The sequence below is a fragment of the Hirundo rustica genome, chromosome 5 (genome assembly GCF_015227805.2).
Source record: "Hirundo rustica isolate bHirRus1 chromosome 5, bHirRus1.pri.v3, whole genome shotgun sequence".
NCBI classification, from domain to species: Eukaryota; Metazoa; Chordata; class Aves; order Passeriformes; family Hirundinidae; genus Hirundo; species Hirundo rustica.
Window position 1 is genome coordinate 41,381,991 of NC_053454.1, and position 15,836 is coordinate 41,397,826.

At 44.0% G+C, this 15,836-nt stretch overlaps 1 protein-coding gene across 2 annotated transcripts; it reads left to right on the plus strand.

Annotated features, from left to right (window-relative positions):
• The first annotated feature begins 7,793 nt into the window (after positions 1 to 7,793).
• LOC120753504 (toll-like receptor 2 type-1) lies at positions 7,794 to 15,352 on the plus strand. 2 transcript variants are annotated; one of them, XM_040065788.2, is made up of 4 exons: positions 7,794 to 7,843; positions 7,983 to 8,266; positions 10,776 to 10,845; positions 12,648 to 15,352. In XM_040065788.2, exons 3-4 carry the CDS (start codon positions 10,811 to 10,813, stop codon positions 15,031 to 15,033), a joined length of 2,421 nt encoding a protein of 806 aa, XP_039921722.1. In that variant the 5' UTR covers positions 7,794 to 7,843; positions 7,983 to 8,266; positions 10,776 to 10,810; the 3' UTR covers positions 15,034 to 15,352. The 2 variants fall into 2 exon arrangements, with proteins under 2 accessions (XP_039921722.1, XP_039921723.1); XM_040065789.2 differs by lacking the exons at positions 7,794 to 7,843; positions 7,983 to 8,266 and adding an exon at positions 10,419 to 10,616.
• The last annotated feature ends 484 nt before the right edge of the window (positions 15,353 to 15,836 follow it).

The following is a 15,836-nucleotide window of genomic DNA, read 5'->3' on the forward strand; positions in this document are numbered from 1 at the left end:
ACACTGCATACTGCTTTACAGTCTGTCTCTCTCTGGTGCCTTGCTGCTCTGCTCTGAGAGCCAAAGCCCATGCCAGGGGAGGGGAATGCTGCTGTGTGTGCTGGGACCCTTGGCCCCTTTCACCTTACTGAAACTTGCCTTCCCAGGACATGGGCTTCTCTTTTGTTTCCCTGGTTTGTGTGTTACATGAATGGTTGTTTTTAAAAAGTCTAACCTTTTACTTACCTTGATTGAAAAGCAAATTTTTGGCACTGAAGATGGAAATATAAGCACACTTGAGAAATGTCTAGATCTGGTAATGGTACCCTTCCCCTGTATTCCCCATCAAAACACCCTGGAGCTGCATTTCTAGAAGCAGAAGCTCTATGTATGAAGCTGAATGTCAATGTCACCTCAAAAAATTATGCAAAAAGCCTGTAGCTGTTGCGCACCCGGAGACGCCAGATGTCGGGGGCTTTCCCCATTTTTCAGGTGGTTTCAGGGTCCTTTGCTCCTCTGCACAGCTCCGAGCCAAGCCGAAGGAAGAGACGGAGTTCTCAGGTTTAGATTTTTCAACGTTGCATACTTCGTTTATTGTTTCTTATCTTACAATTTTCTCGGAGTCCGACAAGATGCTCGCAGCTGCATGGATTCCTCACATCTCCCCCCGAGCTGGGTTGTCCTTATCTTTTATACTAATTACTATGTATTTCTTATTTACTATTTCTTACCAATGTCTATCACTATTACTAAAAAGGTCATCTTTACTCTGACCCAATCCTCACTAACTACTTTGTGCCACGTCAATGCAGCAATGGAGTGAGGGAAGGAGAAGGAGAAGAAGAAGGAGACAACGCCCCAGATTCTCCATCTTGTCCCCATTCACTTCAATGCTAGGAACCTAAAATTACTATTTTCTCACCCTGTGATAAGCAAAACTACTATTTTTCACATTCTTGTGGCCTGTAAACCTTCTCTCAGTGTAGGAAGTTTTCCTCATGGATTGATATCAAAGCCAGTGTCTCTCTGAGCTCTGGGCTGGGGTCCCAGACCCCCCTGCCCAGGTCCCTGACCCTCCAGGGCAACCAAAGGAATGCCCTGGACTCCAACATGTAGCAGGGATTTTTTTCCTTGAATTTCATCTTGCCCATTAGACTTTAATGTATCTCCTGAAACAAAGAGAGAAGCAAAGAATCTCAGCTCTCTTTTAGTAGGTGGGTGTAGGTTATAGTAGATATCAGCAAGTCACAGTTAGTGACATTTGTGCAGAGCTTTGAGAATTAGAAAACAGTCCTGCCACAGTGACAAGAAAGAGGGAGATGGGGAAAATTTGGGATCCTGCTGCCTCTTTAGGCACATAAGCATTTAGTTCTTGGATGTCCCATGTCCAACTGACATTGGTATCTGGAGATCCTGGAGTTTGGTTATGATAATTCCTGTTGGATTTCTCTGTCTGCTTCTGAGTATGCTCAGGATATCTCAGCACAGCTGGTGCTCTTACAATATCATCCATCTCTGACACTATCCTGTGATTAAGCACTCATATCTTCTTCACCCACATTTTCTGCAAGGCTTAATCCAGTTCCTAATCACTTGGCTTTTTCAGAAAGCTTGTCCAGAAGAAGTACCTCCTTTTGGTCTGTGTCTCAGCTGTAGCAGCATTTACACAGGTTTGGGGAGGCCATAAAAAGAAATTCCCTCTCTCTGCTGTGAAACTGGGGCAGTCATAGTATATCTTCCCTGAATTTCGTTGTTGTCCTGCTTATTGCAGGAAAAGGAGCAGTGGTGACAGCTTGTCTTGGTGATTTTCTCCTGCCACAGGCCTCTTGAACAGAAGGTTACAGCTTCCCAGAGCCAGGCAAAGCCAGTCCTTCTGTGTGCAGGAGCAGTCTTGTTTCTAGATTGGAGATATGCAATTGTACGGACCCAGCTCTCAGCTGCTTCCCCACTGGTGGGGCCTGGGAATTAGAAGATCTTCTTGCCCTTCTGACTTTCCACCCTGGAATAGAGGGAACAAGCAAGCTCCGCTCCCAGACAGGCGGCCCTGCAGCGCCTCAGTAAGTTCACTATCTGATTTTCCCTTTAAAATGCGTTAGGGGTTCATCTAACTGCAGAGTACCTGCACTGCTAAAGGTGTGATTTTAGCTACAAAGTTGTTTTCTTGCACACCAGAAGTTGTAGGGAAAAGCAAAGGTTGGAGGGGAAGGAAAACCTCTGGCTGAACTCTGGAGTGGGAAGTGCAAACTTTTTAGTAGAAACCAGCTCTGAGGCACCATGGTGGGCTTCCTGCTTCCCCGTGCCTCCAGGACAGCTGAGTGAGGCTCTTGTTCTGCCTGTGATTTCCAAAGACTTGCTGCGCCGGTCCTAGCATGGTATCCCTTCCTTCCCTGCTAGAGATGTCCTACAATCCTGATAGGTTCCCTGGGAGGTTTTACTCCTCTTTGGATTGCAAGAATCTGGCCTGAGTAAGGCAGATCCTTGGAAAGACAAAGATCTATTAATCATCATCCATTTCTTTATTTATTTTGGGTATTTCCTGGTTTCAGTGTTGTACAATATTTACCAAAGAAGAGCAGCCAAAGTAAACCACACAAATGAAAAATTGCAAATGAAAGAGCCAGTTGCACGGCACAGCTGGTCCCATGCCTCCAAGGGCTTCAGTCATTTCAGATTAGGTGCACACTTGGCATGCTCCTGCAAATATGCTTGCAAGAAATCATCCTGGAACAAACCTGCCTCCGTGCACAGCGACTGAGAGAAAGCTGAGGCAGGTCTGGAAAGACTCTCTAGCAAGAGGGAGGATTAATGTGCCTGCTTGTTAACTCTGGCAGAGTGTGCAGTCGTCATTGTGCCAGCAGAGCACAGTTAGGGAGAGCAACTGGAGAGGGATTATTTTATGACTGGTGGCATTCCTGGGGGATGGGGCATTTATTTGGGGCCTTCCTGCAATGAGTAAAAAGCAGAGGAGAGCACAAAGCAGTTCCTTCACAGAAGGCAGGCTGTTTCGATATGAGGAGCCAAAACGGATGGAAACATTCCCTTCTCCCTTAATCCAGTTGCAGACCTGACTCACCATGAGTTACTGGTATCAATGTTATCCTGTTATTCAGTGAGAAGGTATGAGCTCACGGATTTCTTGTCCAGCAAACCAGCTTGCCAGCTCCTTGCTGAGTTCCCCTGAAAGGGAAAGGGCTGCCCAGCCTGGAGGCAGGATTTCTCCACCTGCAGAAACAGGGAACAAGCCAAATTCATTCACAGGCTGTGCTTCATCATGGGAAGTGCGAGAAATACTCATTTTACAGAGAAGTTTAGACCACTGAACAGTAGGGGAGAAGAGTCCAGCCAGCCCCTACTTTATCCATCCCTTCTCCCATTACTCATTGCATTATTGTTGGTGACTCTTGAAAAATTCTGTTCAGCTGGAAGGCCTTGCAAATATCAGAGAAGAGACTGTCAGAGTGACATGGAGACACCAGAGAGATCACCAAGAAAGATGCCTCTCAACGGAAGGCTGTACATCTCAGTATGTTCTGCCTGGCCTTTTGCTCCCAGATGTGAGCGGGGAGCAAAGAGCTCAAAGAACAAACCCCCGAGAAGTAAAGTACTCTGAAGAATGGATTTTAGAGAAATTTGTTGACACTATTAATCACGGAACATTCAGGAAATTAATTTTAAATGATGTCATAAAAATAGCACATGAAAAAAGTGTAAATGTAACATAATTTCTATAAATAGAAAGAAATATTTATGGTGACACTAGTGTAAGCATAAGCTGAAAACAAACCAGGTGGCCAGTCTGTTGGGTAGACATTGGGTAATAGGACCCAAAGAAACAAAGATCTTCTTGTACCCACAGGTACAAACCTCACTGTGAGTTAAGTGTTGAAGGAAGATCACCGGAATTGATAGGAGGTAGGAGAGTGCATCTAATTTGGTATTCTTTCCCATGATAGAGCAGATGTAAGGTAGACACATTCTATCACCTTATGGCTGTCAGTCAACCAGCTTATTCTTGTCCTATAGTTTGGAGCTATGGAGACAAAGCTATGGAGCCTACATAGTTTCAGTTATGGAGATAAAATTTGGTTGTTGTTTGCTGGGTTTTTACCTGTCTTTTCTTTGGTTCCTCCTCCTTTGACAACTCTTCTGTCTGAAAGGAATGCAGAGCTAATTAATTGAAAGCGTGAGTTACCACACTTTCTATACTTACTGAGACATACACAAGGTTTTTTTCTGGCATTGCCATAACCCTCTCTTGCATGGCCATGGCACTGCCATGCTCTTCCTGGCACATCCATATAACTTACTCGGGATGTTAGAGAGGCATTCAGCTCAAAGTTTTCTAAATACCTAAATATAGGTATTTCACAGGTGCAGAAAAATGCCTTGGTTTTGAAGTTGATCATCTGGTATGGTGTGTTTCTTTCTGTAGGTACTGTGATAAAGACAAAAAGGCATCTGGCAGCACAGGCACAAGTTACATGGTCTTCTCTGAATCTGTCATTACTAGGTACTGTTACAGTCAAGACAACTTACGGAGGAGCAAGAAATGCAATCTGAGGATAATTTAGAAGGAATGATTAAAATAGCTGAGTGTGTGCTTGAAAATCAGCTTGGGCTGTCTGTTTTCAATCATGTTCAAATTCAGAAAGTCAGAGAATGGTCCAATATTGGAAATAATTTATTATTTGAAGATCGTTTGGTGGCCCTATCAGAAACCACACACGCTTTTAAAATAATGTCTGTCATCTTTTTATGATCAAGCTTTTAATTTTCAGTAAAAAATGTTTTCATGCATGTATACAACTCAGTTGAAGTCAAGCTTCTAAAAAGTTTGTTTAAAAAATTGTACAATTCCAAAAGAAGACTTTAGAAAAAATCCCTGCAAGAGACTCACAAAACGTGTAATTTTTCCAGTGAGTGAAGAAGCCCTCGGAAACAATACCTTAGATACTTCAGTATTTTTAAAAACTGTGGAGTTTTGATAGGCTATAAATCCAGAAAAGCACCTACGCTAAAGACAGAACTTTTGAGGTCTTGAATAGCTGAGAAAAATAGTTTTGGAATTGGCTTTTGAAATTTCAGAATGATAAAATTTCAATTTGAAAAAGTGAAGTTTTCTCTTTCTGAAATCCACTGTCACGTCTGAAATATTTCATGGCATCAGATACAGAGGGAGTCAGCAGCTGAATGCAAAGCCTGAACTACCTGTGCAAAATACATCCTGGCATTATCTTTTTTGGAACAAATACAAAAATCTTGATATTTTTATGGTACATGATAATGATCTGCTTCATTTCCTGCTCAGATTCTTGCCCAACTGTTAAACACTTTTTTTTTTCTATTGTATAACAAGCAGTTAAATATGTATCTTTGCATCCCAGCGAAGTGCTTTCCACCTCCGTACAGGAAACAAACTCTTGCTGCTTCTGCAATGACTTGGTCCTATTCCCAGAAACGTTTCCCTTCCATTAAAAAAACCCCAAGAAACAAAAACCCAAAACAAAACAGGAAAAAGAAAACACTTTTTTTCTGCCTATTAGCACTAGATAGGCGTAAGTGCAAAATATGTTCATGCATTCCTCTGAATGAGGCAAGACAAGGTTTGCTGGACCTTCCCACATTGGAATGCACCAACATGCACGTCCCTTTGCCCAGCCCTCTTGAAGGAGCTTTTATTTGGAGCTGAGCAAAGCTTTTTTTTCTCCTTATGGGAAATTCCAGTGCCAGGATGTTAAACCCTAACTTCCTCACAACAGCCTGCCAATGATGACTTGCACCCGGTGGGCTGTGACAGGGTATTTTCTCTCCTGGTGAGATGAAATTGAGCAGAAGCTGTCCAAACAGTGAGCATAAGAGATCCCATTCCTCTCTTTTCCTGACCCTGCCTCCCTGGTAGTGCAGCCTGTGCTGGGAGCCCATAGCCATAAGTGTCTGTGGCTCTGTCCAAAAACCTGCAAAATCTTTATTTGGGAAGAGGAATGATACCTTTTTTTAAAAACTGGAAATATGGTTTAGGTGTCCAACTACCGTTCCAGGCAGTCCATAAGAGATGACCTTTGTCATATAGTCTGGGGTACAGCAAAGCAAACTGAACCAAACAAAAGAGTGAGATAGATGTAGGACAAAGAAAAAAAGTCCTTCAAAACACTCTGTGAGTGATACTTGGGGAAGATACACAGAAATATTTCCTAAAGATCTCTGAAAAAACTTAAGAACTAGCTTTGTACATTGATAATGCTGAACCAATCAACATTATGAAAATTGCAGAAAATATTTTAAAAGAAAATATGACTTCCAGATTATGTTTGTTTTTAGGGGATGTATCCTCAGGGCAGCAAGCTGGGAGCCTAGCTGCTCAAGTACATTTGGGCTGAACTCTGAGGTCCAGTACCATGTGTGTATTTCAGGTTTCTGAGTCCTACAACCTGATTGAGTTCTCCCTCTAGCATGCCTCTAGAAGTCCAGGGTTGTGAATATAGCAAGTATAAGGGCTGGTGCAGCCAAGCTGCTCTGTCAGAAAAGCTGAGGTCAAGGCTGCTCTTAGCAGCACGGGTCTTGGACACCTCTCTGCATGTATGGTTCTCATCCCTGCATCTTCTCTGGGAGACAGATCCCTTTCACAGGGATGCAGGAAGCTCTAGGTGGTGCTCAAAGGAAGTTGTACTCAACTGGATATATTCCCAGACAGACCTCTTCCACATGTGCATCAAGGGAGATCATTAGTTGCTGGTATCAACTTTATATATTACCTTTCTCTCTGCAGCATGCCAGGAAGGCTCGTGCCAGACAGAAGTCTCGTGTGTGTCCATCATCTGTGTGTGGCTGAGCTACTCATCAGCACATTTGATTGGTGTCCAGCCCCATGCAGGCTGGGGGAACAAGCAGCAATGGTTGTGGGGACCTGTTCCACAAGAGTTGTCTCAGAGTTCCCATTCTGGAGTAACAAACCTGTGTGGTGATAACAGGATTTTGTGTGTTTGGCATGGTCGTCTTCAGAATAATGTATCAAAGCTTGCCTTTTTTTACTGTGTATTACTGGAAAATATGTATTTGCTGTGTATCCTAGTATTCCTGTCAAAAAAAGATTTTTCACTGTACCTAAAGGGCCAAGTAAGAAAGGAGCTGCGTTGTCTAGCTTTGCCTTGCATGTAGGCTGTTTCCTGTTGATGCAGTTTCCTTGGGAGTCAAGAACTCATCAGAAATACTTTGGCAGAATGTTTTCTCTTGTTGAGTCACAGCTGTGGGCCTGACATTTCTAAGTCTGAAGAGATTTTAGCCTGCTAGCAGTGGTAACTGTTTCCCAAGGGAAAAGTTCTCGAGAAAGCCTCTTCTCAAAACAATATTGGCAGAATAACTATCCTTTCTCAAAACAATCTTTCTCCAGGTGGTGTTCTGCTGTTTCTCTGGTTTCACCAATGGAATTAGAGAGGTGTCATTCCTAATCATCAATCATGTTGGGTCTGTATTGGAATACCTTACAAAGAAGGTAAGAATTAGACAATTGAGCCTTCTATACTCTTTGCCTTCTGAAATATTTGGAGTCTTTCGTCTTTCTTTCGTGTCCTACAGCGACACACGTAACTATTCTAGAAAAATGAAACTTTCCATACGATTAAGATAAGCTTTGGTGTCTGAGCCTGCGAACTTCCCTGCACGATGCTCCTCAGTTAAGGTAGTGAATCAGTGTTGTGTTTTTCTGACTGAATGCTTTCAGAAAGGATATGACAAAAATAAATCCACAACTCTGCTTCCTTGGCAGAGGCGGTGCTGTAGGCTGGCTGCTGAATGACTAACCAGTTATACACCATTATCATGCTCTGCCACAACTGCAGGGTGAGGATTGCCCAGAAGAAAAACAAAGGTAATCGGGTGCTTTGCACTTAAACTTCCAGTCTGAAGGTCAAACCAGGGGATTGAGTATCTGGTAGGGTAGGTCTGATACAGAACACAACAAAGTTAAAAAGGTTAATTTTTCTTTATCATGTATCTTTTTGTTGTAGCTTGAAGATGAATACCTGAAGCCCTGCAAGACAGATTAAAGCACAGCCACAAGCATTGCACACAAAGAATCTGTTCCCAGGACTGTGAAAGGATTCCAAGCCATTCTGCTTTCAATTACATGAGTACTATACCTCCTGCTCCAAAGACTGCAAGGACAGATTCGACTTTTGGCTTTTCCGTGCCATCCTTTTCCAGGGGCAGATAGGGTAAGAGCATCCCAGGCTGAGACTGCCTGGCAGTGCTGCGGCCAAGCTGACATGCTGGCACATCCTGGTTACCAGTGGTAAGTATGAGGAAGCAGTTTCATGCTGTTTACAAAGATTTGGAAAGTGTGGTTTCTGCTTGTGTCACAGGCTGGTCAATGGATTCATGCCTCCCTCCCTTTTCTACTGCTTCTGCTTTTTCTTTGAGGCAGGGATCTGGTGCAGGGTGTTGCTTGGGTTGGGTCCCTTCTGCACTGCTCACTTGTCCTTTTTCAGCAGAAAAGCAACTGATAGCTCTCAGTGTGGACACTGACACACAGGAGGAAAGAGAGGAAGAGGGAGGATGGGCTGCAGGATCCTTCTGTGTCAGATTGGGAACAGGAAGTGCTTAAAGAGTGTATCACGCCCAGTTTGGGTACTGCTTGTGCTGATGTTGGATAAACAGGAACATTTAAAGCAAGACAGCTTCAAAAATAATAACCAATCTCTATCTTATCCCCAGCTACCTGCTGGTAAAGGCTCATGTGGTGTCTCTGCTTGGAACACCTGCAGTTCCAAAAGCACAGGCTTGTTGTGGATCCATGTGCTTCTCTTAGGAAAATGTAGTGTAGGTGAAGGCATGCGACTTGTTTTAAACAGTATAAAAGAGGAAGGTTAATCATGGCTTAAAATTGGAAGAGGAGAGAAAGCACCTACAAGGTGCTTTGTTCAATGCTAAACATGCAGTTACTCTGGAGAAAAAGCAGTTGAAGAGAATTCTTACCTTAAAAGAGAGCAGCTTTCCCCTACTTCAGAGTGTTTGATTTCAGAAGTTGTTTTGAGCCATGCTGCAGCTCAATTTGGAAGCTAATGCTCTGGCAGGCAGGTGGCTGGTACCTTGTCTGTGTGCATGGGGCAGCTTGTGGAGAGCATTTATGCTCAGTTTCAAACCTACCTGAGTCTGGATAATGAGACAACCCTGACAATCACCCCCATTTCTTGGTATTTTAAGCACCTTGCTGAAATAGGCTGCTTGGTTTGTGAACTGTGGCACGGTCACAGCAGTCCTCTCTTTCTGAGAGAAATCAGAAACCTGACCCAGTGTAGACCCATCTGTGATGAGAACTAGCTGAGTCTGGATGTTAGGAGACAGTGGTTTCTTCTGAAAAAACAGCTGGTGCCTACCTCAATTCTCCACAAATGTGTGGTGATGAAGCTGTAACAGATAGAGTGTGCCTGTTTCACACTGATTTATGTACAAGGTCTTCTTCCCCAAAACTCTTCCAAAATTAACTAAATTTTTTTTTTTTTGTGTCAGGGAGCTGCAATTTTTGAAGACAAAAATATACAGTAACAAGTCTCATTGAACCTAGAGTTAATATTTTGAAAACTGAAATCTTCCCTGTAGAAGAACAAGAACCATTTCAGCTGAGATGTTCTAGAAGGAAGAGATGTCTTTGGGGAAGTTGATGACATCCTTTCACTAAAAGACTATTTCCCTTCTCGGCTCTGCCCCACAGCTGCTTTGCCTCTATTTTACAACGTTATGTTTATCAGCTGTCCCCTGTAGTACACAGAAAAGACAGGGGTATCTCAGTCTTTCAATTTCTTTATCTCTTGACCTAATGTGCAATGCTAATCTCAGTGCAGTGGGACTAAGGTTTGCTATGAGGTGCATTTGGGCTCTCTGTGGGCTTTGCTATCCTTGATCACACAGATGCTGCTGTGGGTCCTCTGACATGTGGCAGGAATCAGTCCATCTGTCTTCTCTCAGGCAGATACTTCTTGGTGCAAGAGGGCAGCAAAATGTGACAATCTCCGAACACAGAAAAATCAAGAGTAACAGCAACAGGAATGTTAGTGTTTGAATTAAAAGGACTTTCAGAGCTGGAAGGACAATTCTCTGCCCCTTTATGCAAACAGCATACCTGGCTATTTGACCATCCTTTTAACAACTTGACTCCGACACTTAATATAATATATGTATCACTCTATATATTGATAATATTTTACAGAACTTATGTAACTTGGCTGTGCTGAGATGTTCTGTTTCTCTGCACAGTGTACAACCCCCAGTGCCTAGGAGACAAAAAGTATCAACAACAGTAGAGATACGGGGAAGTGAGTGCAGTTCTGCCTGGGAACTGATTCCGCACTTAATAGTGAAGGAAGTGATTATGAAAGAATGTTTTGCGCAAAATGGTTGCATCAGCCTTTCCAGCAATGGGAGCTGACTGACAACAAAAAGAGATTGACACTAAATTATGCCTTTCAAAGAAGAGAGGTCAACCACAATCTGTTCTCATTTTTGTGTCTCCGGTCAGCAGATATGGTAGAATTGGTTAAAATGTGAGTTTGAAGGGTTAGCTGTATGTGCTGGACAATCCTGGACTCTTCAGAAGCCATGTTTTCCTCAGGGGAGCCACCACTAGAGAGAAGAGGTGCAAACTGGTATGATTCACTGGCTGCGTAGTTAAAGGACACTGGGAAACTCGGAACGTGAAGTTTTGTTTGAAGAGAACAATATTTTGAGGCTGAAATATTTTCTCCCTTTGGGATTGTCACCTCATCGGACCTGCCAAAAATTTCCAGCTTTTGTTGTGTTTGCAGGTATGAGGTGACCATTCAGATGCCATGACCGGCACATGAGGAGACTGAAACACAGCACACAGTACACAAGGTGAGTACTTAACCTCTGCTTATTCAGGGTTTAAGGGTACTGCAGTACTGGAACTATTTACGGTTCAGACTTGGTGAAGTTCTTTGGCACCTGTGGCAGAAAACACAGCCCTTCTTTACATTAAAATTGGTATTGTTCTAATTACATCCACTGTTTATAGGGTGATGGTAACATCCAATTCCCATCTATTACTGCTGTTGTTTTACAGAAAATCTGATAGACTTCATTGCATATCAGCTTGTTCTGCCTTTCCAGTAAAGAATGTGAATTGCTTACACAGTGTGCAAAAGGGTGTGGCAGGAGCTCTGCTTTTAGAAGCCCTGAGGCTGCTGAGACTCTAAGGCTGGGGACCCCCAGATCTCTTCCAGGAAAGTTTGTGATCTTGGAAATCTCAGCCCACTGGAAGGACTGAGAGGGGGAACTGGCTCTCTTTGGGCTCCTGCCTGCCATGTAGTCATACAGAATGGGCAGGCTAATGCTGCAAGGGCTGTGAGCATTTGTAATTACAGAATCACAGAATCACTTTGGTTTTAAAAAGACCTTAAGACCATTGAGTCAAACCATTAACCAAATCCTGCCAAGCCTACCACTAAACTATGTCCCTAAGCACCACGCACCTCTGCATGTCTTTTAAATACCTCCATGAATGGTGACTCCACCACTTTCCTGGGCAGTCTGTGCCAGTGCTTGACCACCCTTTCTGTGAAATTTTTTTTGTAATATCCAATCTAAACTTCCCTTGGTGCAACCTGAGGCCATTTCATCTTATCCTATCATTTACTGCCTATCATTTACTGGGAGAAGAGACTGACCCGCACCTGCCTACAGCTTCATTTCAGTTGTGAGAGTGATAAAGTCCCCTCTGAGCCTCCTTTTTCTCCAGGCTAAAAAACTGTAGCTCTCTCAGCTGGTTCTCCTAAGACTTACATTCTAGACCCTTCTCCAACTCAGCCACCCTACTCTGAATACACGCCAGCACCTCAATGTCCTTGAAGTGAGAGGCCCAAAACTGAACACAGGATTCGAGGTGTGACTTCAACAGTGCTGAGTACATGGAGGCAATCACTTCCCTGGTCGTGTTGGCCAAACTAATGCTGATACAAGCCAGGATGCCATTGGCCTTCTTGGCCACCTGGGCACCTGCTGGATAATGTTCAGCTGCCTGTTGGCCAGCACCTCCAGATCCTTTTCTTCAGGGCAGCTTTCCAGCCACTCTGACCCCAACATTTAGTGCTGCATGGGGTCATTGTGACCCAAGTGCATCTTGAGACTCATTTTGTTGAGTCTCATACAATTGGCCTCAGGCCATGGATCCATCCAATCCAGAGCCCTCTGTAGAGCCTCCTTACCCTGCAGCAGATCAGCACTCCCATCCAACTTGGTGCTGTCCACAAACTGCGTGTGCACTCGATCCCCTCATCCAGATCATTGATGATCTAACCGTCTTCCCCAGTTTGGGGCTGAAACATCCAGCTCTAGCGTCTTTGCTGAGAGGAGGCAAAATGTGAGAGATGAAAGATGTGAGAGCCATAGCCAATGTGCATATAAAAAAGCGGGACACTAAGAATGGTCCCTTATGGCTCTTGACAAGTGATATGGCTGTACTCCAGGGATGAGCAACAGACCGTGGTTGCAGGGCTGAGAAGCTCAAGTAGGAGAGGAAGACTGACATCACAGGATAACATTAAAAAAAAAGATTAATCTGAGATTACTAATAAAATGGTGCAGGATTTCAAGAGATTTTTAGCTGCTGTTCAAAATTGAAATTTGATCCTACCTTCTCTTCTTTCTGTTTCCTGCAGCAAAATGTCCATTCAAGCAAAACCCAAATCAAGAACTACATACACCGGGCAAGTGTTGACCCTCTACATGGTCTTAGCTACAAACCTCTCCAAGCAGCAAGGGCTGAAGCAGGCTTGTCCTTCATGTGATGCCAGTCAGATTTGCAACTGCTCCTTCATGGGCTTGGACTTCATTCCCCCGGGACTCACGGCTGAAATCACAGTGTTAAACCTAGCCCACAACAGGATAAAGCACATCCAATCCCAGGACCTGAAGCAGGCTGTGAACCTGAGAGCCCTGCTGCTGCAGTCCAACAAAATCAGCTCCATAGAAGAGGACTCGTTTCAGTCCCTGGCAAAACTGGAGCTCTTGGACTTATCAAATAACAGCTTGGTTCACTTGTCCCCTCTGTGGTTTGGGCACCTTTTCTCACTCCAGCACCTCCACCTTCAAGGCAATTCCTACAGAGACCTGGGGCAGAGCTCCCCCTTTTCTGGCCTGAGGAACCTGACCTCTCTCCGCCTGGGCAACCCGCAGTTCTCTGTGATAAGGCAAGGGAACTTTGAAGGCATTGAGCTTCTGCACAAGTTGTGGATTGATGCTAGCAATCTCAGTCAGTATGAGCAGGGAAGTTTGAAATCAATTAAGGTGATAAATCACATGATCATAAACCTAAGAAATAGTAATGTATTCTCAGAAATTGTTAGGGACATTCTGCACTCTGTCACTTTGCTGGAAGTGGTAGAAATCAAATTTCCGGTTAAAATAAAAAGCTTGGTGGAGAATTCTACACCCCCTTTTAGGATACAAAAGCTTATGTTGAAAGAAGCTTTCTTCACAGATCAAACTATTAGCCGAGCAATAGTGTCGCTGAAGGCAATCACCTCTTTAAAAGAGGTAGAGGCAATCGACTGTGTACTACAGGGACAGGGATTATGGAACACTGAAGAAATTGCAAGGAGTGGGAAAAGTTTTGTTGAAACGGTAACGATAATAAGGGTAATAATTCAGAATTTTCATTTGTTTATTGATCTGCAAGGTATGGAGCCACAAGTAAATGAACTAAAAAGACTCACTATTGCAAGCTCTAATGTTTTCATGGTACCATGCAACCTTGCAAGAAATTTTTTATCACTTCTGTATCTGGACTTTCATGATAATTTGCTTGTAAATAATCGTTTAAATGAGACAATCTGTGAAGGTTCCTGGCCTGCATTGCAAACTTTAAATCTAAGTCAGAATTCTCTAAAATCTTTGGAACAGACTGCACTTTATACATCTCGTCTACCCAAACTGAATAATCTTGACATTAGCCAAAATAATTTTGGTGAGATTCCAGATGGGTGTGAATGGCCAAAAGCCCTGAAATATTTAAACCTCTCCAGCACTCAAATTCCTAAAGTAACAATGTGCATTCCTGAAACGTTGGAAGTTTTGGATGTTAGTGGAAACAACCTGAAGGAGTTTGGACTGGAGCTGCCCATGCTGAAAGAGCTGTACCTCTCAAGAAACCAGCTGAAGACCCTGCCGGGTGCCGCACCTTTCCCAAACTTAGTGGCCTTGTCCGTCAGAAGAAACAAGCTGAACAGTTTCTCCAAGCAGGAGTTTGAGTCCTTCAAGAGAATGGAGCTGCTGGATGCCAGTGACAACAACTTCATCTGCTCCTGTGAGTTCCTCTCCTTCATCCACCACGAAGCCGGGATAGCCCGGGTGCTGGTGGGGTGGCCGGACAAGTACGTGTGTGACTCTCCGCTGGCGGTGAGAGGGGCGCAGGTTGGCGCCGTGCACCTCTCCCTGATGGAGTGCCACAGGTCCCTGGTGGTGTCGCTGATCTGTGTCCTGGTGTTCCTGGTCGTCCTGGTGCTGGTGGCAGTCGGCTACAAGTACCACGTGGTCTGGTACCTGCGGATGACGTGGGCATGGCTGCAAGCCAAGCGGAAGCCCAAGCGCGCCCCGCCGAAGGACGTGTGCTACGACGCTTTTGTCTCCTACAGCGAGAACGACTCCGACTGGGTGGAGAACACCATGGTGCAGGAGCTGGAGCAGGCCTGCCCTCCCTTCCGGCTCTGCCTGCACAAGCGGGACTTTGTGCCTGGGAAATGGATTGTGGACAACATCATCGACTCCATTGAGAAGAGCCACAAAACGCTCTTTGTGCTGTCCGAGCGCTTTGTGCAGAGCGAGTGGTGCAAGTACGAGCTGGACTTCTCGCACTTCCGCCTCTTTGATGAGAACAACGATGCGGCGATTCTCATCCTCCTGGAGCCCATCCAGAGCAAAGCGATTCCCAAGAGGTTCTGCAAGCTGCGGAAGATCATGAACACAAAGACTTACCTGGAGTGGCCTGCTGGTGAAGAGCAGCAGCAGGTGTTTTGGGAAAACTTGAAAGAAGCCTTAAAGTCATAGAAGTCAGTAGCCCTCATTTCAATGTATTTCCACAAAAGGGTGTATATCACTGTTTCGTACTGCTAAGAATCTTTATTTTTTTTTCTTTGTAACTGTAACTGGCTTTGTTGCGTATAGAAATAATTTATCAACTGGAAAAGACCCAATTTTGGCTTTCCAGTGATTTGATACATTGATCTTTAGAATTCCCTGCCAATAACTATTATATTTGGAAACCATGTTGGACTTGATCTACTTTTCTGAATGCATTTTGCTGAGTGTGGGATATTTCTGTACTTCCTCTTACCACTATCCCCAACTGCTTTCTAACGCCATAGTGATTTGCAAAGGAAATTAAAGCCATGGTCTTCAATCAGTATTTCCCTGTGTCAATTTCTTCCTGGGAATGCTTGTTTTTCTCTTCATGATCACCACCACTTTCCTTTCTACCTACCTGCAGAAATAGCTGAAGCCTTCTATTTTTGGGTGTGAGACTGTGTTTCTAATGTGTGGGCTAGATGGTGTTGCAGACTGGCTCAGTTCTTAGTTTTGCTCTTCTACTTTGCAGAGCATATTTATGTAATAATTTATGTGAAACTCTTACAGCTCTACTTATCTTCCTTTTTAGTCAGTGAAGAAAATCACAGGGATAAGAGGCAGTTTATCTCCCTACTTCAGTGTGAGGTGTCTCCTAAAATTACCATAGTGGTGCGGTATCTCCTAGAATTATCATATTGCTCTTCACTGACTACAAAGGGAGTCTAGACAAGCAGGTAGATGCAGATGTTTACATTAAGGTAGTTAGTCCCACACTGAGTGCTTGG

Coding starts and splice junctions, on each gene's coding strand:
- LOC120753504 (XM_040065788.2), top strand. CDS start 10,811: ATGAGGAGACTGAAACACAGCACACAGTACACAAG. Junction 10,846..12,647: donor CACAGCACACAGTACACAAG/GTGAGTACTTAA, acceptor TGTTTCCTGCAG/CAAAATGTCCATTCAAGCAA.